Source organism: Lepidothrix coronata, unplaced genomic scaffold, assembly GCF_001604755.1.
Source record: "Lepidothrix coronata isolate B3197 unplaced genomic scaffold, Lepidothrix_coronata-1.0 Scaffold187, whole genome shotgun sequence".
NCBI classification, from domain to species: domain Eukaryota; kingdom Metazoa; phylum Chordata; class Aves; order Passeriformes; family Pipridae; genus Lepidothrix; species Lepidothrix coronata.
The window spans coordinates 687319-709277 of NW_016690367.1; the positions used below are offsets into that span (position 1 = coordinate 687319).

The following is a 21959-nucleotide window of genomic DNA, read 5'->3' on the forward strand; positions in this document are numbered from 1 at the left end:
TGGACAGGGGTCCAGGACCAGGGCTGGGGTTGCTGGGCCACGAGAGGGGGGGTCCAGGACCAGGATGGGGGTCCACTACTGGGGCTGGGGGTGTCAGTCCCGTAGCAGGGGTCCAAGCCCGGGTTTAGGGTCTGGTCCTGGGGCTGGGGTCCAGGACCAGAGTGGGGGTTCCAGCCCGACGTCGGTGTCGCCGACGTTTGGGGTCTGGGGTCTCTCCCGTTCCCATGTCCTGTTATCCTGTTATCCCGTGTCCCCCGTTATCCCGTGTCCCCCGTTATCCCGCTATCCTGTGTCCCGTTCCCGTGTCCCCCGTTATCCCGTGTCCCCCGTTATCCCGCTATCCCGTGTCCCCCGTGTCCCCCGTTATCCCACTATCCCGTGTCCCCTGTTATCCCGTGTCCCCCGCTATCCCGTGTCCCCCGTTATCCCGCTATCCTGTGTCCCGTTCCCGTGTCCCCCGTTATCCCGTGTCCCCCGTTATCCCGCTATCCCGTGTCCCCTGTTATCCCGTTATCCCGCTATCCCGTGTCCCCCGTTATCCCCCGTGTCCCCCGCTATCCCGTGTCCCCCGCTATCCCGTTATCCCGTTGTTATCCCGCTGTCCCGGCGGTTTCCCGGCAGCGCGCGCGGCCCGCGGGAAGTGACGCGATGCGGGCGCGCGCCCCGGGCATGGCGGCGGCGGAGCCCGGCATGAAGCAGTTCGGCGGCGGCGGCGGGGCCGCCCCGGATGCCGAGCGCGGCCGCTTCCCCCACTGCGTGGTGTGGACCCCGATCCCCGTCCTGACGTGAGCGCCGGGGCCCGGAGCGGGGGGGGCACCGCGGTCCCCTCGGGGGTCCCCCCGCCTCGCTCCTCCCTGAGCCCCCCGAGCTTTTCGGACCCCCCCTTCGCCCCTCCCGTGTGTCCATTCGCCCTTCTCGGACCCCCCCCCCATCTCTCCCTGGTTCCCCCTCGCCCCTCCCGGGTCCCCCATCGCCCTTCCCGTCTCCTCCTCGCCCCTTCCCGGCCCCCCCCCAGCCTTTCCCAGGATCCCCCATTTGTCTCTCCTGGGGCCTCTCGCCCTTCCCGGGTTCCCCGCTCCGCTTCTCTCGGGACCCCCTCGCCCTTCTGGACCCCCCCCTTACCTCTCCTGGGTCTCCCCCTCTCGGATCCCTCCCATGTCCCTTCCCGGGTCCCCCCTCGCCTCCCCCAGGGCTTTTCCTCGCCCTTTCCTGTCCCTCCTCGCCCCTCCCGGGGTCCTCGGGAGCCTCGGGCCCCTGTCCCTGGGAAGGGCTCCTTGTTTTCCCCCTCCCCGCAGCCAGGGCGTGTGTAGGGAAGGCTCTGTGGTGAGCGGGCTTGTCCCTGCAGGAGCGGGATCCAGGGGAACGTGGGAAGGCTTTTTTTGGAGCAAAAGTTTGCCCGCGGGGATCTGAGACCACCCCGTGCCCCCGAGGAGAGTCTCGGGTGCTTTGCTTTTGATGAGTTAGGGCTGGGTTTGCCTTCCCAGGCTCTCCAGCCAAGTGTGAGCAGGCTCCAGGGAGAACTTCTGAGTTTTTCTCTGGTCGTGGGAACGTGAAAAGCTGTGGATGTGGCTGTGGGGGTTGTCTGGGCACACCGAGGCTTGTTTTCCTGCCTTCCTCTTCCCCTCCGGTTCCCATCAGGTGATGTTTACTGAGCCGGAGCTCAAAGTCAGGTAGAAGATGTGGTGTGGTGTGTGCCAGGATCGGGAATGGTCCGGAGCTCTCCTCGCCCAGGAGAAGCTGCACCTTCCCTCTTGCTGTCCCGTTTATCTCTTTCCTTTTTTGATTGCTTAAATTTCTCACCCCAGTCTTTTCCTGGAGGATTTTGCAAAGCTTTTTTGACCTCCTTAACCCCTGCTGGGGCTCACAAAGAGAGTTGCCCTGCTGCCAGAGCCACTGAGCGCCCCTGTTTGTGGGAGCATTCCCTGGTGGATTGTGGCATCTGGAGCACGAGTCTGATAAGGAGAAGCTGGGGGGGGGCTCGTCCTGGAGAAAAGGAGCCTCAGGGGGGCCCTGCTCCCTCTGCAACTCCCTGACAGGAGGGTGGAGCCAGGTGGAGGTCGGGCTCTGCCCCCAGGGAATAAGGGACAGGATGAGAGGAAACACCCTCAAGTTGTGCCAGGGCAGGTTTGGGTTGGATATGAGGGAAAATTTCTTCATGGAAAGGATAATCAAGCATTTTGCTGAGAGGAGAGTTACAAAGAGGAAGTGTCTGTACCTGGGAAGGTGGCAGTGTTGAATCCAGCCACACTTTGGACTTCCAGAGGCCTTTCCCCACGTCATAGGGTTGTTATCCACAGCTGTTATCCACAGCTATCCAAAAACTATGTGCTATTTATATCCTCAGCCCCTCTTGTTGGCTTGTGTGGCTTGACTTTCCTCCAAAGGCCTCGGTCCCACTTTATTTTGGGATCTCTGGTGGGTTTTTTAGGGTCTCTGGTGAAGCCATGGCTTGTGAATCCGTTGCTGTGGTCTATTCTGGAATATTAGCCCCTGCACTCAGTCCCTCGGGGAGAGAGGAGTGAGAGGGAGATCACCAAACCTGAGGATGCTGGAGAATGTGGGAGAAGGCTGGAATGTGACCTGGAGTATTTAATTCTAAGTGATAATGATGGAAAGGGGGTTGGGATAAAGGTCTGCTGCTCCCTGGGACTGTAAATACCCATCAGGGAGAAGGTCTTTTAAACAATGGGATCGTTTAGAGGAGGGAATGATCTTCCTAAAGCCAGGAACTCTGTTTTCTATCCAGACAGCTTAAATCCAGGTTGCTGTGGAAAGCTGCAGGGCGGTGGGAAGATGGGCAGGGTGACCTGATTTTCAGTGGAGTGGAAAGTCCGGTTTATCCCGAGGCAGTTTCTCCAGGATCTAATCTTTTTCCTTGGCTCCACAAATGGGTTTGTCGGGGAGAGCGGGGCTCGCCCTTCCGTCTGGGGTGTGTGTCTGGAGCTCTCCTCTAGACCTGCTGCCAGCGGAGTTCTGGGCATTCCCTGTGCGTTTTCCCTTGTTTTCCTGGTCTTTACCAGCCTTTCCCTGGCTTTGGCTCCCCCCCTTTCCTCCTCCCAGCCGTGTCTCCCAGGTTATCCGAGCCTGCCCACCCTGCATTGTGCCGTTGGCTGCGACCGCTCCAGCCATTCCTGCTCCAGCCATTCCCGCCCCAGCCATTCCCAGTGCAGCAGTTCCCAGCCCTGGGTGTGATCAGGGACAAATATCCCACCTGATGGACCCCTTGTTGCCTTGGTAGGTGGCTCTTCCCGATCATTGGCCACATGGGGATCTGCACATCCACTGGAGTCATCCGGGACTTCGCGGGGCCGTACTTTGTCTCCGTAAGTAGATCCTGGATCCGGGTGCATAGGGAGAATCCCTGCTCCCTCTGCTCCTCTCCTTCCTCCGTGACTTTCGAGCCATCCCTGCCTCTTGCAGCTCCAAAGCTGTGCAAAATAACAGCTTTAAGTTCTTTTAAAGGTCATGGATCGCTGCTCCGTGGGCAGCTCCAGTGGAGCTCGCTTGGGGATGTGATAGATGCCTGTTTTGCTGAGCAGAAAGGGAAAAAATCTTGTATTCCAGGCTCTAAATTATGTGTTTTGGACCTAAATTCTCTTCCAGCAATCTAATTCTGAATAACAGAAGTAACATGGCTGTTAACTGTTGTGCTGTATGTGCCAGTCCTGAAAGCTGCTTGTGGTCCAGTGGGTTTTGGAAGCAAAGTGAGTTTTAATTTGGGATGATTAGTACTCTGAATAGACTGGGACATTTGCAACTTTGAGGTAACAAAATATTAACAGTTAAAAAAAAAAAAAAAAAAGGAGGGGAACAAGGCACTTATTCCCTGTATTCCCCGTGTAGGGAATATTTCTGGAGTAGAAATACACTCCAGCTCAGATCAGGAGTATGAAAACAATCGGAATCTAAACCAGGCACACACAGGATTGGAGTCTGGGGACTGCTGAGGCAGCCTGGCAGTTTTATCACTCAGCCATCCTGGGCTGTGAGACCTTCCAGCACGATCCATGCCATGAATTTTGCACAGGGTTATATCCTCCTGAGACAGTTTTCCTCTTTTTTTTTTTTTTTTGTAGGAAGACAACATGGCATTTGGGAAACCAGTGAAGTAAGTGCTGTTTGTTTTTATTAAACTGACCAACTGACCTGCTGGTGTCCTTTAATTCATGGGGACAGAGGAGCTGTGATATTGCTTCTCCTGGTGTTCAGCTGCCCTAATTCACATTGATGGCCACTGTGGCTCTGCTTTTCAAGAAACCACGTTAAATTAAATCTTCTTAGAAGCGTGACAGCAACGTCATGGCATTAATAACCAGAGCTGTGTGGAGCCTTTGTTTAAAAAAAGGAAAAGAAAAAGGCTAAAAGGTTTTAAGATGATGTTAACAAGTGCTCTGAGTAAACAGTGCCTGGCTGTACTAATGAACTGTCGTCACTGAGGTCCTGTTAATGATTCTGGGGGGAGGAGAAGAGGTGCCTGGGGTTTGTGGATCTGTCAGGTCAGGTTTGTGTCCTGAGTGGCCGGGAGGTTCTGTACCACGGGACATGAAAGCAGTTCAGGGTGTTCTGTGCCCCTGAGGTCTGTGATTTCTCTCTCTCTGGGGTGCTGTGGGTGCTGAGCAGCCATTTCTGCTGCCCTCTGCTTATTCGAAGAGCTGGGCTCTGTGGATTCCAGAGGCAGTGGATTTCTCCAAGTCCTTCAAGCCTGTGCAGGGCCAGGAGTTGGAGTCGACGATCCTCACGGGTCCCTTCCAACTCCGGAGATTCTGTGATCTCGGAAGGGCAAGAAGTGGTGAAGGTGCAGCAGCAGAGTGATGCAGTGGGATCTGTTCTCATCCTTCCAGGTACTGGAAGCTGGATCCCAACAAAGTCTACGCCACTGGTCCCAACGCCTGGGACACGGCCGTGCACGATGCCTCGGAGGAGTACAAGCACCGCATGGTACGGCTCCAGTCTGGGGGGGGGAAATATCCCTGGAGTTTGGAGAGATACTGGGGATACCCCGTCCCTGGAGGTGTTCCAGGCCAGGTTGGACAGGGCTGGGAACAGCCTGGTCTGGTGGAGGGTGTACCTATCCATGGTGGAACTGGATAATCTTTAAGGTCCTTTCCAACCCAAACCATTCTGGGATTCTGTGATTTTTTATATCTCCCCAGCGGTTTGGAGGGTGCACCAGGTCTGGGTCAGGAACAGGATGTCTAATCCCTTTTTTTTTTCCCTGTTCCAGCACAACCTTTGCTGTGATAACTGCCATTCCCACGTGGCCCTGGCCTTAAACTTGATGAGGTATGATAACAGCACCTCCTGGAACATGGTGAAACTCTGCTTCTTCACACTCCTGTATGGGAAATACGTCAGGTGAGCCGAGGGACAGTCTGGACTCAGCTCTTTCATTCTCCTGAGCCCTCTAGAGCATCCATTTGTCCTGTGGAAAAGGGAGAAACATCTCCCCCCCTCCCAACCCGTGGGTGTGTTGCTGGTGGGTGGCACCATCACTGCCTGTTCTTAGATTCAGGAGTGTTTGCTGGTTTGCACTAGATGCTGCTCCCAAAATACTCTTTCTGGCTGCTAATTTGGAGCGCCTGGAATTTGGGAAATGCTAGCTAAAGCAAATCTCACTCTGTGTTGTCTTCTGGCTGGGTTAGGTCAGAACATAAGGTCACAGGATGGCTTGTCTCCAAGGATTACTGGTTTCTCTTCCCTCTCTTGAATCTTGTTTACATAAAAACTAGTTGGATTTCCAGCAGCTGTGGAGCTTCCAACTGGAGTGGAGAGGGAAAGCCCGAGCTTTCCTTAAGGAAGGGGCACTGAATCTCCATTCCAGCTCATTGTGCCTGAAAAAGAGATTCTGCAGGGACTGCCCTGCATAAATCTCCACTTCTGTGGGTTCTTCCCTGTTCTGGAAAAGCTTCTTTACCAGCTTTTGGACCAGTGTAGCTCCTGCTGTCTTGGTTAAATCCACCAGCACTCAGAACAGCGCTGTCTGTGGTAATGAGGTTTCATTTTTTGTGGTCTGTCACCATTCCTGTCTGTGCAGGTATTAAATGTGTCAGTCTCTGACTTAATTTAAGCTGGGAGGAGATTCCAGCTCTGTTTTTGTGATATTTTTGTTGTGGACCTGACTTAGTCCCAGTTTTTACACTGTATCTCCAGCATGATGGGATGTGTGGCAGTGGATGACAGAGTCAGAAAGGCGTCTGTCTCCCTCTGATTGCTCCAGTTATCCCCCCGTCCTTTTGTCTCTGCTGGTTTCCCACGTCTGAACCTTCCCCCTGTCTCCCTCTTGCAGCATAGGGGGGTTTGTGAAGACCTGGCTGCCCTTTGTCCTGTTCCTGGGGGTGATTGTGACCGTTGTTCTCACCCTGCACCTGCGGTGATGGCAGCTCTGAACCCCCCAATCCCTGAGCACACGAAGGAAGAAACTGTGACTGATCCAGCGGGATGGAGGCTTGGGACTCTGGGAGCCGTTTTCCAGGGAAGGTGGTGACCCCACTCCATTGTAACAGCTCATCTTTGTTTCCTGGAACTGCCTTCTTTTCCTCCTGTTTTTGTTCTGTCGATGGTGTCTCCCAGTGTCAGGGGTCTGGAAGCTCCTGCTCTCTCCCTGCCTGCAGCTGGGGAGGTGGGAATGGGATCAAGAAAGGGAAGGGTTGGGCACCTTTGCTTTCAGTGCCAAGAAAAGCCACAAGGCAAACCTTGCCTCCTCCAGGAGCACAAGCACATCCACCTTGTAAGGTTCTCTCTGACCACCTGCTTTCATCCTCTTGGCAGATTCCACCAGATGCTCCCTCGGATTCCCTGAGTCTCCAGTTAGGAGTTGTTTTCCCTGTTGCACGTCTCTCCAGTAGCACACATTCCAAGTGGAGGTGTGGGGTTCTTCCCAGGGGGATGGGGTGCCCCAGCACTCACTGTCTCCCTCCCTGGCAGTGGCAGGAAGGTGTTGAGGTGGGACACTCCTGAGGGACGCTCTGTGGCAGGGCCAGCTCCCCTGGTCCCGCTGGTGAGCCTGGAAAGGCAGGAAAGTCGATGGGCTGGCTTGGGAATGGCTCATGGCAGTCTGCACCCCTTCAGGAGCCTGGTGCAGTGTTGAGAATCAGCTGCTCGGGCCCTTTCAGCTTGTGCCAGAGAAAATAGCGCTTCCCTGCTTCTCCCTGTGCTCTGAATAGCTAAATCTGTCCTTGCACTCCTCACAAGCCTCTCGTTTTCCTTTGATCCCTGTCCTTTGTGTCTCCCAGGCGGCGGCAGGGACGTGTTTCTGGGGCAGAGGGCTGAGCGTGGGGTTTGGAGGCCTCTGTGAGAGCAGCACCTGAGCTTAGAGGGGCCACCAGAGATGAGAAGAGGAGGTGAAGGGACTGGGAGATGCCCATCCTCTGGCTGGGCTTTGCAGCAGCAAACTGGGACACTGGCTTTTCTCCCTGGGCGGTGGTTCAGGGCTGGTTCAGCACCTTTGGTGTGCTTTGGAGGGCACACCTGGGGTACAGCTTTGCAGGGCTGGCTTTGGTGTGAGGCAGGCAGTGGTGGGGGGCTGATGGCCCTGTTGAGCCCTGGGAGGGGCAGGATGGGCTGTAGGGGGTGAGGTGGCTCCTGAGTGCCAGGCAGGAAGGCAGTTGGGGTGTGACCCAGCACCCCTTCCATGTCAGGGTCTATGTCTGCCGAGGCTCTGCCCTGCAGGTGCTGGTTTTGGAGGGCCCTGAGCCGGGTGGGTTCTTAAAAAACAAGCCTGGCTGAAGGCTTATGTGCAGTTGAGCAGATCCCTGCTGACTGCAGAGGGAGGAGAAGAGCTTTTTCCAGTCGGAAAACCAGCTCGTTACCCTGCTGCCTGATGGATTTCAAGCTCAAGGAGTGCCTGTGGCAGCAGGGAAGCTTTCCTGGACTCCCTGCAGTCTCTGACTGGGGAGCCCATTCACTGCCACTCCCCTGGCTCTCAGACCCCTCCCCATGTGCCTCCCTGCCCTCTCCCACCTCCCTGATTCCTCCAGCCATATGGGAGGGTTGGAGCCTCCTCTTGGGCTTGTTTTTGTGTTTCCTTTTCCTCAGTCACTTAAATCGCTCCTTAAGCCTCTCCCTTCTCCTTCATGGTCTCTCTCTCGCTCTGTGCTGGCTTTCCTGGGGTGGGTGCCGACCTTGGCACCCTTCCCCATCTCTCTGGAGCTCCAACATGCCGGTGTCTGCTCTGTACAGTCCTTTCCCTCCTGTGTGGGGAGCATGGGATGGAGGGTGCTGGGCCTGGGGCTGCTCAGAAAGCCAAGATCCCGATCAGAGAGAGCCTTAGGATGAAAGGATGGTGTGTTCTGGAGCTCCCCTGCCTTTCCACCCGGTAGCCACAGGCCAGCGTGCCCCGGGGGGATGGGAGAGAGGAATCCTTTCCCTCTGTGTTTATTTAAAGTGTGATTCCTTGGAGTGACCGGCCCTGGGGCTGGAGCTGACCCGTCCTACGCAGCAGCAATAACCTCGAGCCCCCTGGGCCCGGCCCACCCGTGTTTTATCCATGAGCTCTGCAAGAATTGCCAAAGCTGAGACTTGGGGGTGTCTGGCAGCCCCGCTCCTGGGACTCCCAAAACCCCACTGTGAAATCCCCTCCCGTTTGCTCCCGATGCTTTTTGACCCGAGCAGGGTTTGGAATGGCGAGGGCGAGCCCCCCGTCCCTCACATCCTTTGTTCCCTTCATCTCTGCGGGGCGCTGGATTTCTTTGTAAATATTTAAACTCTGCTTCTGTGGTTTCATAATCCCGATGGCAGGGAAATAAACTGATTTCTGTGGATGTCTCCAAGTGCTGCATCTCTTCTTGTCCAGGCTCTTCCCTCCTCCCAGCCCGCAGCGGGGTTGGGATCCCCCCTGCCCCGCTGACCCCTGGCCTCTCTCCTGCCCACAGGAGCTGGATCCTGGAGCTCATAAACCTTTTACTTTATGAACTTGCCCATTTCCCTCCTCCAGGGAAAACTCACAGCCCTGCTGTTGGGAAGGAGGTTTGGGAGGCAGAAGCATCCCCATCCCTGCAGTGCAGGAAGGGTTTGTGGGGTTTGGTGCCAGGTCTCATGCCTGGGCAGGGGAAGCCAAGTGTTCTGGGATGTAAGATTCATTTTCCAAGGTTTTCCTTCAGCTGTGGACAGTTTGCCTTTTGTCTCTCCCATCTTATTTTCCTGGAGATGCATTCCCAGCTTCTTTCCCTTTCCAGTCTGGAGCCCTCCATGTTCCCAGGGGGAGAGGATGCCTGTGCTGGCCCCGGGGCTGCCAGAAGCAGGGTGGAATGGGAAGAGCTGGACTCGTTTTCCCCCTCCCAGCAGGATCTGCTGCCTGAGCTGGGAGCAGGGGAAGCTGTGCCTGCTGACTGCCACCGATTTTGTGTTCCATCTGATATCCAGAGGCTGGAGCTGTGTGTATGGGGAGCAGATCAGCCTTAAAATTGGGTTGTGTCCGAGGCTGAGGGGTTTCACAGTGCATCCATCTTATGGAACACCACCTGGATCCTCCAGCTCAGCCCCTCCAGCCAAACCTCAGCTCCTGCGGGGTGGCAGCTCCGAGGGGTTTATCCCACACACATCTGTCGCTGGAGGATGAGGTGAGGATGCCAAACCCCCCCAGGGCCACAGGGGTCCCTCCTCACCTCTCCAGCCTGGCAGGATTTTCCTAACCCACTCCTGCTGCCTGGGAGCTGCAGGGAATCTGGCGTGGGATGTGTGGGAGCTGAGCCGCGTGGTTCAGGTCATGGGATGTGGGGATTATATGGAAGCAGCTGGGTTGTTGTTCCCAGGTAGTGCTGCTCAGATGCCTGGGATGCTCCCAGCTCTCTGCTCAGGCTGGTGTGCAAGCCCTACTTCCCTCATTTTCCTCTCCGAGCCCCCAGTGGCCAACCCAGCCCCAGGGAGCGAGGAATGCTGTGAAGCAGAATGTCAGGATCCATCCCAGCTGCCACGTGGCCTCAGCCATCATCCCCGAGTGACCCCTCTGCCTCTGCCCCTCTGCCCTCGGCCGCAGTGGCTGAGCATGACCAATCCCCCCGGCACCACGGTGGGGAGCAGGGCTGGGGGTCCCCGACCTCCCTCCCCGCAGGGATCCAGGAATGCCACAGCCCTGGAGCCGCCTTTGATGTGGGATCACTTTGCCTCAGCTGCCGGAGGGGAGGGGGCCCGGGGGTCACCCGTTTTGGGGGGGGGATGGGGCATCAAAGGGCTCCCCGAGGAGCAATCTCACGTTGCACTTTGGCAGCTGCACACGGGGAGCTCTGGAAGCCGCCGGGGGCTGTGGATCCCTCCTCATCCTCACCCTGTCGTCCCTGATGGTTCCCAGGCAGGGGAGGGGAAAGGGGCTGCAAGACCCAGCAGTGGGGGTCTTCATGCTGGTGGCTTCCCAGAGACAGTGTAATTCCCAGCTGGAGCCACAGCTGGAAATGCCTCGAGGTCCCTGCTGTGTTAGGAGGGGGGTTGAAATTAAAAATTTGGAGGGGGTGAAAGCAAGGGGCCCCTCCAGCCTGGGGGAGTTGGAATCTGTCACCCTGGGAGCTGGGGTCTGTCCTTGTTGAGCTGGGATTGTCCCAGTGGGAGGTGTGGGTCCATCCCTGTGGGAGCTGGTGTCCACCCCTGCGTGTCCAGGGAGGGCTTGAGTGGCATATCAAAGGCTCTGGGAGGGCAAAGGGCACAGGAGCCGAGATCCCATCAGGGGAATGGGGCCAGGTGACCCCATTGTTCGGGGGACATGTGGCAGTGTCAAAGCCCAGGTGCTGCCCCGCTCCTCCCACCAAACCCACTGGGGGGTCTCTGCCGATGCTCCAGCACATGCTCCTGCCTCAGCTTCCTCCCAGGAACAACCAGACTCTCCTGCAGCTCCCAGACCTGAGGAACGAGTCCTGGAGGGGGAACAGGGCTGGGAGCAGGGCTGGGAGCAGGACAGGACTTGCTCGTTGTCAGTGCTGGCTCGGGGCTGCCCACACAGGGCAGAAATGAGGCAGAACCTGTTCTGCTCATCCGCTGGGACACTGCCAGCACCCAGCACCTGGCACTCAGCAGCCAGGAGCGGGGTTTGCTCCTCAGAGGCTGCTCCAGGAGGTGGCTGGAAGGAAAACCACCCCCGAGGGCTGGCCCAGCCCCTGGGTCACCGTGTGCTGGTGGCCGAGGTGTTGCTGGGTGTCACTGGGATGCTCTGGGCTGACACAGGCCCTGGTCCTGCCACCCGAGGCACCAGCTGTGACTGAGACCCAGCAAACTCACTGCACCTCTGGGTCAGCAGGGGTGGGGTGGGGACATGCTCTGCAGGATGGGACCCACGCCTCGGGCCATGGGGTTTGGCCCTGGCTGTGCTCAGGGCTGTTCCCAGCTGCTGGATGTGTCCCAGAGAGTGGCACCCATGACTGAGGTGCCATCCATCCATCCATCCACCCCTCCTCAGAGATCCAGGAACAGGGGCCACATCCTGTCACGTCCTTCTCTATCCCATAAACATTCCTTGCTCTGGATGTCGCAGGGGCAAAGGGTCCAGGATGTCCAAAAAGGGCTCGGTGCCCACGGTGGGTGACCCAGATCTGAGCCCCCAGCCCATGTTAGGGCTGTCCCCACACCACTGTCCCCCTGCAGAGACCTGGCCACGCTCACTGCATTCCCAGGACAGCCATCACAGGGGCCTCGTCCCTCTGGGACCCCTCCCCACCAGAGCTGAGCTGCAAGTGCCCTGCAAGGGGAGGAAGACGAGGGTGGCCCACAGACAGATACAGTGTCACTGCTGAAGTCTCATTTCCTGAGAAACCAGGCTAAAAATAATCCCCTTTTATTGCGGTTCTGTGCTCAGTTTGTGCTGCCATCTCACTACAAAGCTGGGGGGAGCCTGAAACCCCCCCAGCTGGCCTCTCTCCCCCTGGGATCTAGGGAAGCTGAGGCACAGGTCCTGCTCTGCCAGGCAGGGATGTTCCTGCCCCGGGTTTTTCCCTGCCTGGCACTGCTGGCCTGATCCTGCGTGGGGCTGAGCACCCAGGGTGGTCCTGAGTGGGCAGGACCCCCGGCCATTCAGGGCAGGATGGGATTGTTCCTGGCAGGATGGCAGCTGTGGGTCTGGGGGCACCCACAGGATGGGGAATGTGGGGCTGGGGGGAGCCATGGGGTGAGGGAGGGGCTGGGTTGGGGCTGTCCCATGGGAAAGGAGCCATGGGCTGGGAATGCCTTGAGGGGTGGGGGCCATGGAGCTGGGGACACCCTGTGGGATGGGGAACCAGCAAAGCTCCAGGGACCCCACGTTGCCCCACACTGGGCTTTTGGGGTGGGGGGCTTCAGGGTGCTGCAGGAAGGGCAGATGTCCTGCTCCCCCATGCCCAGCACAGACCAGTCCCCCCAGTGCAGCCCAGGTGCCCTCCCAGGCCCCCCATGCCCGCATCCTGCCCCCCCAAACCCCTGCGTGACACCAGGGCAGGGGGGGTCTCCCACCCCATCCCCTTTCCCACACCCTTGACTTCGAGTCTCCACCAGACCTGGGGTCCCCCCGCCGCGGGGCTTCATCCCCGCCGCGCCACCCCTTCCCAGGCGCCTGACGCCTCCCAGTTCAGCCCAGTTCAGCCCAGTTCAGTCCCGTCCGGCAGGTGCTGCTGGCTCCAGTCCCTGATTTCGTGCCGCCGGGCGAGGAGGCGCTCGCAGGGCTGCGGTTGAGTCACCTCGCACCCAGCCGGGGGTGGGACCGGGGGGCACCCGCGCACCCACGAGGGTCCCCGTGGGGTTACCGGGGTCGCGACGAGCCACCGAGACCCCACCACCTGGGCAGGTAAGGGCGGCCGAGGGGCTGGACCCGCCGCGGGGGCTGCACAGACACCCCGGGGTGTGTGTGTGTGTGTGTGTGGGTGGGTGGGTCTGGCTCCTCCCGCCCCACCCCGTGGGCTGCAGCCCCCACTCCCCTCCCTGCTCCGCTCCCCACTGAGGACAGTGGGCTGGGGGCTCGGGGTCACGCGTTTGTGGGGTGGCTTTTCCTTGTCCCCAGGCTGTGGCAGAGGCCTGGGGCTGCCCGGGGGGCTCCCTGGTGCAGGGAGGAGTGGTGGGGGGGTCGTAGGTGGCGACAACCCCCGGCTGGGATCTGCCGGTCCCTGGGGGGCTGTGGGGGGTCACCCAGGAGGGGCTGAGCCTTGGGTGCATTTTGGGGGTGAGGGGGCGTTTCATGCCGTCTGTTGCCCCCCCTCCATTGCCACGGGCTGCCTGCCAAGAAAAAAGGGGGGCGTGCACACCCCCCTGCAGATTGTGGCTTACTGGGGAGGTTTAACTGGTTTGACTGGTCTCCCGTGCAGGGTGGGGGGCCGGGTGCTCAGCACCCCTCTGCGCGCTGGCGGGCGCGGGACGGGGAGTGCTTGTTTACGGCTCGGTTTTTGGGGTCCCCACAGGGAGCTGGGGACCCACAGCAGCGCCTGGGCCAGACCTAGGTGCGTTTTGAGGTGGCAGCGCTGTTCCGGGGCGGGGGGACCCCCCCGTGTGCCGGCAGTAAACAGGATACGAGCGGCTGCGGTGGGGAGGCAGCGGCAGCATCGCCTCAGCCCCGGTGAGAGCCGGTACGTGGCCCCTGAACGCCCCCAACCCCAGCCCTGATGAGACCCGGGATGTGCCCCCCGAGCCCCCCCAGCCCCGCTGCTGAGGGCAGGGTGCTGGTGGGTGGCACAGGTTCCCCCTGGAAAGGGAGGCCAGGTGGTGTTGGGGGTCCCTGGTGTTGGGTTGGGGGGGTCTGTGGTGGGGGTGGCACCCAGTGTGCCCACTCAGGTGCTGGACTGAGGTCTCCAACACTGGGAGGTGTCTGAGGCCCCCCGGGGCTGGGACAGGGTCACCCGTGGGGCGGGGACAGGGTGATCCACGGGACTGGGGTAAAGGCAGCCGTGGGGCTGGGACAGGACCTTCTGTGGGGCTGGGGACAGGCTGGGAGAGGGCCACCGGTGGGGCAGGGACAGAGTCACCGGTGGGGCTGGGGACAGGGCCGCTGATGGGGGGGTACCCCCGGCCGTGGGGGTGCTCAGGTCCCCGTGGGGTGGCCGGGGGTGGGCTGGGGGGGCTCTGGGCTGGTCCTGCCCCACCGCTGCTGCAATTTCCTGCCCGTGGTGACACCAGGCAGCGCTTCCCCAGCGCCGGGGACAGGAAGGGTAGTGGTGAGGCAACGCCGGTTGTGGAGCAAGACCCCCCTCGGGAGGTGTGATGAGCTGAGTACGGTCTCAGCCCGGTTCAGTCTCAACCCGGTGCGGCCTCAGCGGGCCCCCTTTTGCCATCTGTCCGTGTGCCGTGGCACCCGGTGAATCCCATGGGAAAGCGGGCAGGGGCAGAGCCGGCCCTGAGCAAACACCCTGGGCAAACACAGGCCGCGGGCAGGATCCCGGCAGCGGGCGGGGCTGGCCCTGGCACGGAGCCGGCAGCGGCAGGAGCGGCACCGTGTCCCTCAGCCTGCCCTGGGCACTGCCCATCCTCTTCCCTCGGCCCCCTCGGCATCATCCCACCCCTTTGTCCTCGCTGGGGGTCTTTGGGGTGGGTGTGTGGGTGCGCGCTGAGCTTCCCCCCCTTCTCCTCGCAGCGGGATGATCGCGGGGGATCATCCCCAGCGGCCCCGAGGTCCCTCTCCAGATGTTGGCATCGCTGGTGCATGCCCGGCACGCTGAGCCCCCCCGGCACGCTGAGCCCCCCGATCCTCAGCGCCCACCTAAGCCAGAGCCCCGGGGTGTCCCCGGGGTGTCCCCCCACCCCACCATGGCGCTGGAGGTGCGGGTCGAGGCGCTGCTGGACCTGAGCTTCCTGACGGAGGAGGAGCGCTGTGCCATCGCAGAGGTGCTGCGCCGCGACTGGCAGCTCCGCCGGCGCGAGGAGGGGCGCATCAGGTGGGCTGGGGGTCCCCTGCTCGGCGTCACCCTTGGGGACAGCGTGGACCACCCCCAGGAGTAGCCAGTGTGGGGCCTATCAGCTTTAGGGACAGCTGCTCCTCCCAGCTCCAGACCCATCAACCTTGGGGACAGCACGAATCCCCCAAAAGCAGCCACCTTGGGGTCTGTCACACTTGGGGACAGCAGGAACCCCCCCAGAGCAGCCACTCTGGGGTCCATCAAAGGTGGGGACAGCACAGCCCCCCCAAAAACAGACACTCTGGGGTCTACCACCCTTGGGGACAGAGCAGTCCCCTTTTCCCCAGTGATGGGGTCACCCATGGAACCCAGCCAGGGTTAAGCCCCACGGTGGGTCACACCAGCCCTGGGGGTCCCAAACCCCCTGGGAGACAGTGGCCAGTGGCTCCCTTGGTTGGGAGGGGCCCTGGGGATGGTGGTGCGGGGGGGCTGATGGCAGTGCCAGGGCAGGGGTCCCAACGCCACCCTCCCGCCACCAGCAAGCTCCGCAAGTCGGTGTCGGACCCGGCGCGGCTGCGGGTGCTCACCGGGGACTGGTTCTGCGACGCCCGCGCCCAGCGCCACCGGCACCCCCTGGGCTCCGACCTCGTCCGGGCCTCCATCCGCCGCAGGAGGCGGCCCCGGGGTAGGTGAGGGACGGGGATGTGCGGGGACAGAGGTGCCAGGGCTCGGCCCGCTGAGGTCCCCGGTGTCCCCAGGAGCGGGGGACCTGGAGCGTGGGCCCAGCCTGGGCGAGCTGGAGGCCATCGGAGAGCCACTGGCGGAGGAGAAGGAGGATGAGGATGGCACGGCGGACACGGATGAGAGGTGAGGGGGGGGAAAGGCAGGGCTGTCACCCCACGGTGACACCAGGGCTGGTGACATCTCATTGGTACCCACCAGGGGTGGCACAGGGGGGCTGGAGGTGGGGATTGAGGAGCAGAGCCTGTGGTGAAGGGGATGGTGCAGCCGCAGCTGGTGTCTGTCTGTCCACCATCCCAGTGTCCATCTGTCCACTATCCCAGTGTCTCCCACCATCCCAGTGTCCACCTGTCCACAATTCAGTATTTGTCTGTCCACCATCCCAGTGTTTCCCATCTTCCTGGTGTCTACCCACCATCCCAGTGTCTCCCACCATCCCAGTGTCCATCTGTCCACCATCCCAGTGTCCATCTGTCTGCCATCCCAGTGTCTCCCACCATCCCAGTGTCCATCTGTCCACCATCCAGTATTTGTCCATCCACCATCGCAGTGTCTGTCTGTCTGTCCACCACCCAGACCAAACTAATGGTGGTCTCTTCCCACAGCAGCCCCAGGGAGGAGGAGCTGGTGGCCACCGAGCCCCAGGTGGGTCCCTGGGTGGGGGGTTGAGCGGTACCTGACCCTGGTGAAGGGCTCGATGGGTGGCTGGAGGGTCACCCCTCTGCAGCCTGGAGCACCTGCAGTGGCACCCCAGGAGTGTGGTGCTGTTGGGGACAGCCTTGTGTGTGATCCCAAACCCTGTGGAGCGATGGGAGGTGTCCCATGGGATGGCCCCCACGCTGTCCCCAGGGACACAGAGGGGCTGAGGGGAGCAGGCAGGGGAGAAGGAGGTCCCTGTTTACACCCTTTCCCTTGGTGCCACCTCACAGCCCAGCCCCCCAGCCCTGGAGGAGGCCCCCGTGTCACAGCCCCCACAGAAGGGTGACATGCCAGCGAGGGAGCAGGACATCCCAGCCCAGACAGGTAACCGGGATGGGGGGTCGGTGCTGGGGAGATCTGGGGGGTTGGAGCCCCCCAGGCACTGCTTCCCAGCCTCCTACCTCCCCCCTGGCTCCCCATTGTGGCCCCTCATCTTGCTCCTCTTGCCAAAAAAAGGGGACCCCCACCCTTCTACCCACCCCTGCTGGGTCGGTGCCACCCCACACCCTTGCAGGTGACACGGGAGGTGGGAACCCTTTCGGCTCATCCAGCACGGAGGAGGATGAGGAGGAGCCCGACTCTGCACCCAGCAGTGCTGGGCAGGTGGGATGGGGGGGCTGGATGGCATTTGGGGGGGGATAGGACTATATGGGGCTATATAGGGCTGTATGGGGTTGGAGGGGCTGTGTGGAGTTGGGAGGGGGCTGGAGTGGGCTATAAAGGCCTGTATGGGTGTGGTGGGCACATATAGGGCTGTATGGGGTTGGAGGGGGTTTTATGGGGTTTTGGGGGACTGGAGGGGGCTGCATGGGGTTGGGGGGCACATATAGGGCTGTATGGGATTGGAGGTGTTTCGGGGGGGGTTTGGAGGACTAGAGGGGGCTGTATGGGTTTGAGGGGCACGTATAGGGCTGTATGGGGTCAGAGGGGGTTTTATGGGGTTTTAGGGGACTGGAGGGGGCTGTATGGGGTTGTGAGGGAGCCTGTATGGTCTGAGCAAAGCACAGACCGTGCCCACACACACTGTGGGTCTGGGGAGGGTGCTGACCCCTCCTTGCATTTCCAGAGACCGGAGACCCTCCAGACAGATCAGACACTCCCAGACCAGGTGCCCCCACAGAACGGCCACACCCCCCCGAGCCTGCTGAGCACCAGCTCCTCCGTGTCCAGCCTCAGCTCCTCCACGGTACGGCACCGGGGGGCTGGTTGGAGGTGTGTGGGGGAGGTCACCTCCCCAGCCCCCCCTGACCCCACTGACCCCGTCCCCCTGCCCTGCAGCTGAGTGGGAGCCTGATGAGCCTGTACAGCGAGGGGGAGCTGGGCAGTGTGGCCGTGAGGGGCTGTGTCCAGTTCTCCCTCCACTACGACCCGGCCAAGAAGGAGCTGCAGGTCCACGTGGTGCAGTGCCGGGAACTGGCCGAGGCCAAGAGGCAGCGCTCGGACCCGTGAGTGCCATAGCCCCCAGTGGCACTGCCCAGCTGGTGCCCACGCTGGCACCCACTGCACCCACCCCATTTTTTGGCTGCCAGGTACATCAAGACGTACCTGCTGCCGGACAAGTCCAACCGCAGCAAGCGCAAGACCGCGGTGAGGAAGAGGAGCTTGGATCCCATCTTCAATGAGACCCTCAAGGTTTCTACCCCTGCCCTGGGATGGTTTGTGTTGGGGGGGCCCCCTGGTTCAGCTTGGTTGGGTGGGGGTGGATGATCTCACCCTGTGTCCCCTCCCCACCAGTACAAGCTGGAGAAGAGGGACCTGCAGGGCCGGACCCTGAACCTCTCGGTGTGGCACCACGACAGCCTGGGCAGGAACCTCTTCCTGGGGGAGGTGGAGGTCGCACTGGGTGCCTGGGACTGGGCCAACACACGCCCTGAGTGGTTCAACCTCCAGCCACGGGTGAGCCCCCAGCCCCCCCAGCTCCACCTTTCACCCACAGCCCCCTGTAACCCCCCATCCTCCACAGATGCCCATCCCCTCGGACGGCCTCGCCAGCCGGGGCAACCTCAGCTTGGCACTGAAGTTCATCCCTGCTGGCTCGGAAGGTGAGAGGTGCCCGTGGGCAGCTGGAGTGGGGGTCTGGCATGGCAGGGTGCCCCTGACCCCTCTGGCCCGCAGGAAGGGGGAATCCACCCACGGGCGAGCTGCACATCTGGGTGAAGGACGCTCAGAGCCTCATCCCGCTGCAGAGCGGCACCGTGGACGCCTTTGTGCAGTGGTAGGAGTGGGGGTGGCACCTTGGGGGGCACCCAGGGGGGCTGGTGGCAGTGTCCCCTCACCCCCTGTGTCCCCCCAGCTACGTGCTGCCGGATGACAGCAAGGCCAGCCGGCAGAAGACGCGGGTGGTGAAGCGGAACCTGAACCCCCTCTTTAACCACACCATGGTCTACGACGGCTTCCAGGCCAAGGACTTGGCCGAGGCCTGCGCCGAGTTCACCCTCTGGCACCAGGAAGCCTTTTCCAAGCGCCAGCTGGGCGGCATCCGGCTCAGCCTGGGCACCGGTGAGGCCGGGGGGGACCCCCAGCACCTCAGGGTGCCCCCCTGTGCCGTGGCTCGGGGGGTGACCGTGGGGGTCTCTCCGCAGGGAGCAGTTATGGGCTGCCCGTGGGCTGGATGGACTCGACGGCGGAGGAGCAGGGGGTGTGGAAGCGCCTCCTCCAGCGGCCCCGGCAGTGGGTGGAAGCGCTGCTGCCCCTGCGGACCAACCTGGCCCCCCGGGCGTAGCCCCCCGGTCCCACAAGGACCACCTGGTGCCAGAGGGACTGTGGGACCTGAGGGGATGGAGACCTGGAGCATCACTGTGCAGGGCTGGGGGTCTGTGCCCTCCCCTTCCAGCAGCAATGAAGTGACATCAGAGGGCACATCTGGTGGCTGTTTATTGCTCTGGGCACCGTACCCCGATTTCTCCCTCCACTCTGGGGCTGGAGCTGCTGCACCTCACTGCTCCCAGCGTGGAGCTGTCCCCTCCATCACTGTCCTGCCAGCCCCTGGGGTGGCAGCCCCGGGGCTCCAGTGGCCTTGTCACAGCCCTGGGTGGGGTGGAGTGGTCACTCCCACACCAGGATGGCCCATTCCTTACTGGGAAACCCCACAGTGGTTCTTCTCCCCTGGTCACTGGGAGGACTGGAGTCATTTGGGGCCACCCACCACCACCACCCTGTGGGCAGGACACAGCCACATCCCCAGAGATTTGGTTTGCAGCCAAAATCTGGGACAGCACTCATTACTGGGGGCCTGCCAGCGACAGGTGACAGTGACACAGACACCAGGAATTACAGGAAAATCCTTTATTAGTCTCTGTCCCACCCTGTGCCGTCTCAAGCTTTGCCCCAGTGTGGGTCTGAGGTCTCGGCCAGCAAAGGACCCCCCCTGCCAGCCATGGCCACGTGTCCTCTGATCCCTGGGGTGCCCCAGGTCCCCTGGATGCTTGGCAAGAACAGGGTGGAGGAGCCCCAGGTGGGATTCAGGGCTGGATGGGCCCCCCCTGCCCACCTGCATCCCCCGGGGAGCAGCCAGAGGGTGCAAACCCCCGGAGCATCCCCAGCCACCGTGCTGGGGACAGGGACAGGGGTCAGGCCTGGGGGACATGTCCCACCCTGGTGTCCCCAGCTTTGCATAGTCGTGGTGTGGGGGGGCTCTGTGGCCGCGGGGGGGTGGCACCAGCAGCCTCTTCACCCCAGGGAGGACAAGGACAGTGTCCCCCACCCAGCCTGGGGCACGTGGTGGCCTCAGATCCTGGTGCATTGGACAGAGAAGAGCCGTGGCAGGAAGGGTCCTGGAGGGCTTTACCCTGGGGGGGTCCAGCCCTTCGCAGCCCCCCCAGGCAGTGGGGTGCAGGAGGGGTGTCCCAGTGCCCACCCTGCTGCACCCATGCCATGGGGAAGGGTTGGACTGCACTGGGAACTCCTGCAGGGCACGGATGGGGGGCACCCCCTGCACCCCCACCCCAGCTACACGACCTCCCCCCCGGACACGACACAGACACCACCTCGCAGAGTTTAATGGGGGGCAGCCCGAGCTACAAGTGTCACCCCACAGCACACGACATGCACCCCCCTCCCCAAAACAACACACAGAAAGGGGGTGGGGGGACAGGGAACACCCCCCAAACACCCCCCAGAGCAACACAGAGGCACAGCAAAAGCACACAGCGAGGGCCTGGCTCCGCTCCTCCGGTGGGCACGGGGGGCTGGGGGGTCAGGGGGGGTGGGGGGGTGTCAGGGCAGGGGGGTGGGTGCTCCAGCCAAAACGCTGAAGGGAAAAGAGAGACCACCAGGAGAAGAGGGGTGGAGAGGAGAGAGAGAGACCACCCCAGCTAGCCCCTGATCTTTGGAGAGGCAACAGGGCAGGGGCTGCCGAGGTGGGTGCTGGGTGCTAACTGGGGCCAAACTGGGAGCCCTGCAGCTCCTGTCCTGTCGAGGACGCTCGGGGTGAGGGGGGGCTGCACCCTGCTGTGGTGGGACTGGGGGTGTTGGAGGCACCTCGCCCCGGTGGCAGAAGGGGCTGTACATCAGCTGCACCCCCCAAGGGGCTCCGTGCCTGAAAAGGGGGCAAAGGGGGGACACCCCCTTCCCTTCCACCACTAACGACTCACAGGAAAACAGCAAACCAGGTGGGAAACACCCGACATGCAAACCAGGGGAGAGGGTCCACGCCACACTCCCCTCCCTGGGGAGGTGCGAGGGAAGGGTGAAGCTCCGGGGGTGCAGGGAGGGCACCCCCTCCCCATGGCCACCAGCACCCAGAACCTACTGGTTGTCCTCTCTGGCAGCGTGGAAGGAAAGAGAGATGGGGCACAGCCCCCCATGTTAGACAAGACGAGCCCCACGGATGTGGGAAGAGAGTGAACCCCCACCTGGCTCAGCCTCAGAGGGACGGATTTGGGGTGCCCCCCACTCCCCACAGGGTTTAGAGCCAGGATCCAGCCAGACAATGACACACAGAGGAGGTGGCAGGACAGCCAGACACCAGTGAGGGGACAGGTGGGGAGGGACAATGAATCCTCCCCTCACTGGATAAGGACAAAGAGCCACGGGAGACAACACAGCGGCGAGACAGGACACGCACCGGGGTGACCCCATTTTTGGCTTCGAGGGTGGGCTTGGCCCGGGTCCCCCCCTCCACCCCGGATCCCAGGGAGAGTGTGGAAGCCTTACAGTGTTTGGTAGGTGCTGTCCTTCGACTTGATGAACTTGATGACGAAGAAGACAACGGCCTGGACGCTCAGCACCAGCACGATGCCGCCGATGAAACTGGCCGTGTCGAAGCCGGGCGGGTGGAACTCGGGGCTGCCCGTCAGCGGGGCACTAGTGGTGGTGGTCCCTGTTGTCAGGGCAAAATGAGGGGTTTTTAGGGGGTTATGGGTGCTCTGGGTATCCCTGTGCACTGATGATCCTGCCAAGGGGAGGCAATTTGGGGTCCACGCAGCCCCCAGTTGCTGAACAGGGAGGGATGGTAGTTCCCAGCTTGGAGCTAGGATGTGCCCACCAACATGTGGATGCTGGGATGGGCTCAACCCCTTCCCATGCCATAGCAGCTGGAGCTGCAGGAAAGGAGCCAGCAGGAAAAAGATCCCAGTGGGATCAATAATTCAGAGGGCTCTGGGCTCTGGTTACCCGCCGTAATTGGCCCAGTGCTCTCCAGTTCCCGCTTCCTGGAAGAGGCTTATTCTCTGCTCCCAGCCCCAGCTCCAATCAGGCTGGAGGTGGAATTTCCAGCAAGGATGGCATCAGGGATGGCATTAGGGATGG

The 21959-nt window shown here is 61.4% G+C and overlaps 3 protein-coding genes across 3 annotated transcripts in view; 2 read left to right on the forward strand and 1 right to left on the reverse strand.

Moving 5' to 3' along the window:
• The first annotated feature begins 669 nt into the window (after positions 1 to 669).
• TMEM222 (transmembrane protein 222) lies at positions 670 to 8768 on the forward strand. Its single transcript, XM_017831140.1, has 6 exons — positions 670 to 785; positions 3239 to 3323; positions 4077 to 4108; positions 4842 to 4938; positions 5225 to 5355; positions 6287 to 8768. The coding sequence occupies exons 1-6, from the start codon at positions 670 to 672 to the stop codon at positions 6372 to 6374; spliced, it is 549 nt and encodes a 182-aa protein (XP_017686629.1). The 3' UTR covers positions 6375 to 8768.
• Positions 8769 to 12648: 3880 nt separating this feature from the next.
• Positions 12649 to 19070, forward strand: SYTL1 (synaptotagmin like 1). Its single transcript, XM_017831073.1, has 16 exons — positions 12649 to 12736; positions 13344 to 13508; positions 14510 to 14810; positions 15311 to 15456; positions 15530 to 15638; positions 16118 to 16157; positions 16442 to 16535; positions 16726 to 16814; positions 17278 to 17397; positions 17490 to 17656; positions 17741 to 17843; positions 17946 to 18107; positions 18175 to 18253; positions 18327 to 18426; positions 18505 to 18710; positions 18794 to 19070. The coding sequence occupies exons 3-16, from the start codon at positions 14560 to 14562 to the stop codon at positions 18931 to 18933; spliced, it is 1806 nt and encodes a 601-aa protein (XP_017686562.1). The 5' UTR covers positions 12649 to 12736; positions 13344 to 13508; positions 14510 to 14559; the 3' UTR covers positions 18934 to 19070.
• Positions 19071 to 20481: 1411 nt separating this feature from the next.
• The window catches only part of CD164L2 (CD164 molecule like 2), a 3157-nt gene continuing 1679 nt past the window's right edge, over positions 20482 to 21959 (reverse strand). The window contains exons 4-5 of the mRNA XM_017831001.1: positions 21366 to 21531; positions 20482 to 20973 (exon numbers count right to left, since the gene is read on the reverse strand). Of these exons, the coding sequence (XP_017686490.1) occupies positions 20958 to 20973; positions 21366 to 21531 (182 nt within the window). The 3' untranslated portion in view covers positions 20482 to 20957. The remainder of the gene's footprint in view (positions 20974 to 21365; positions 21532 to 21959) is intronic.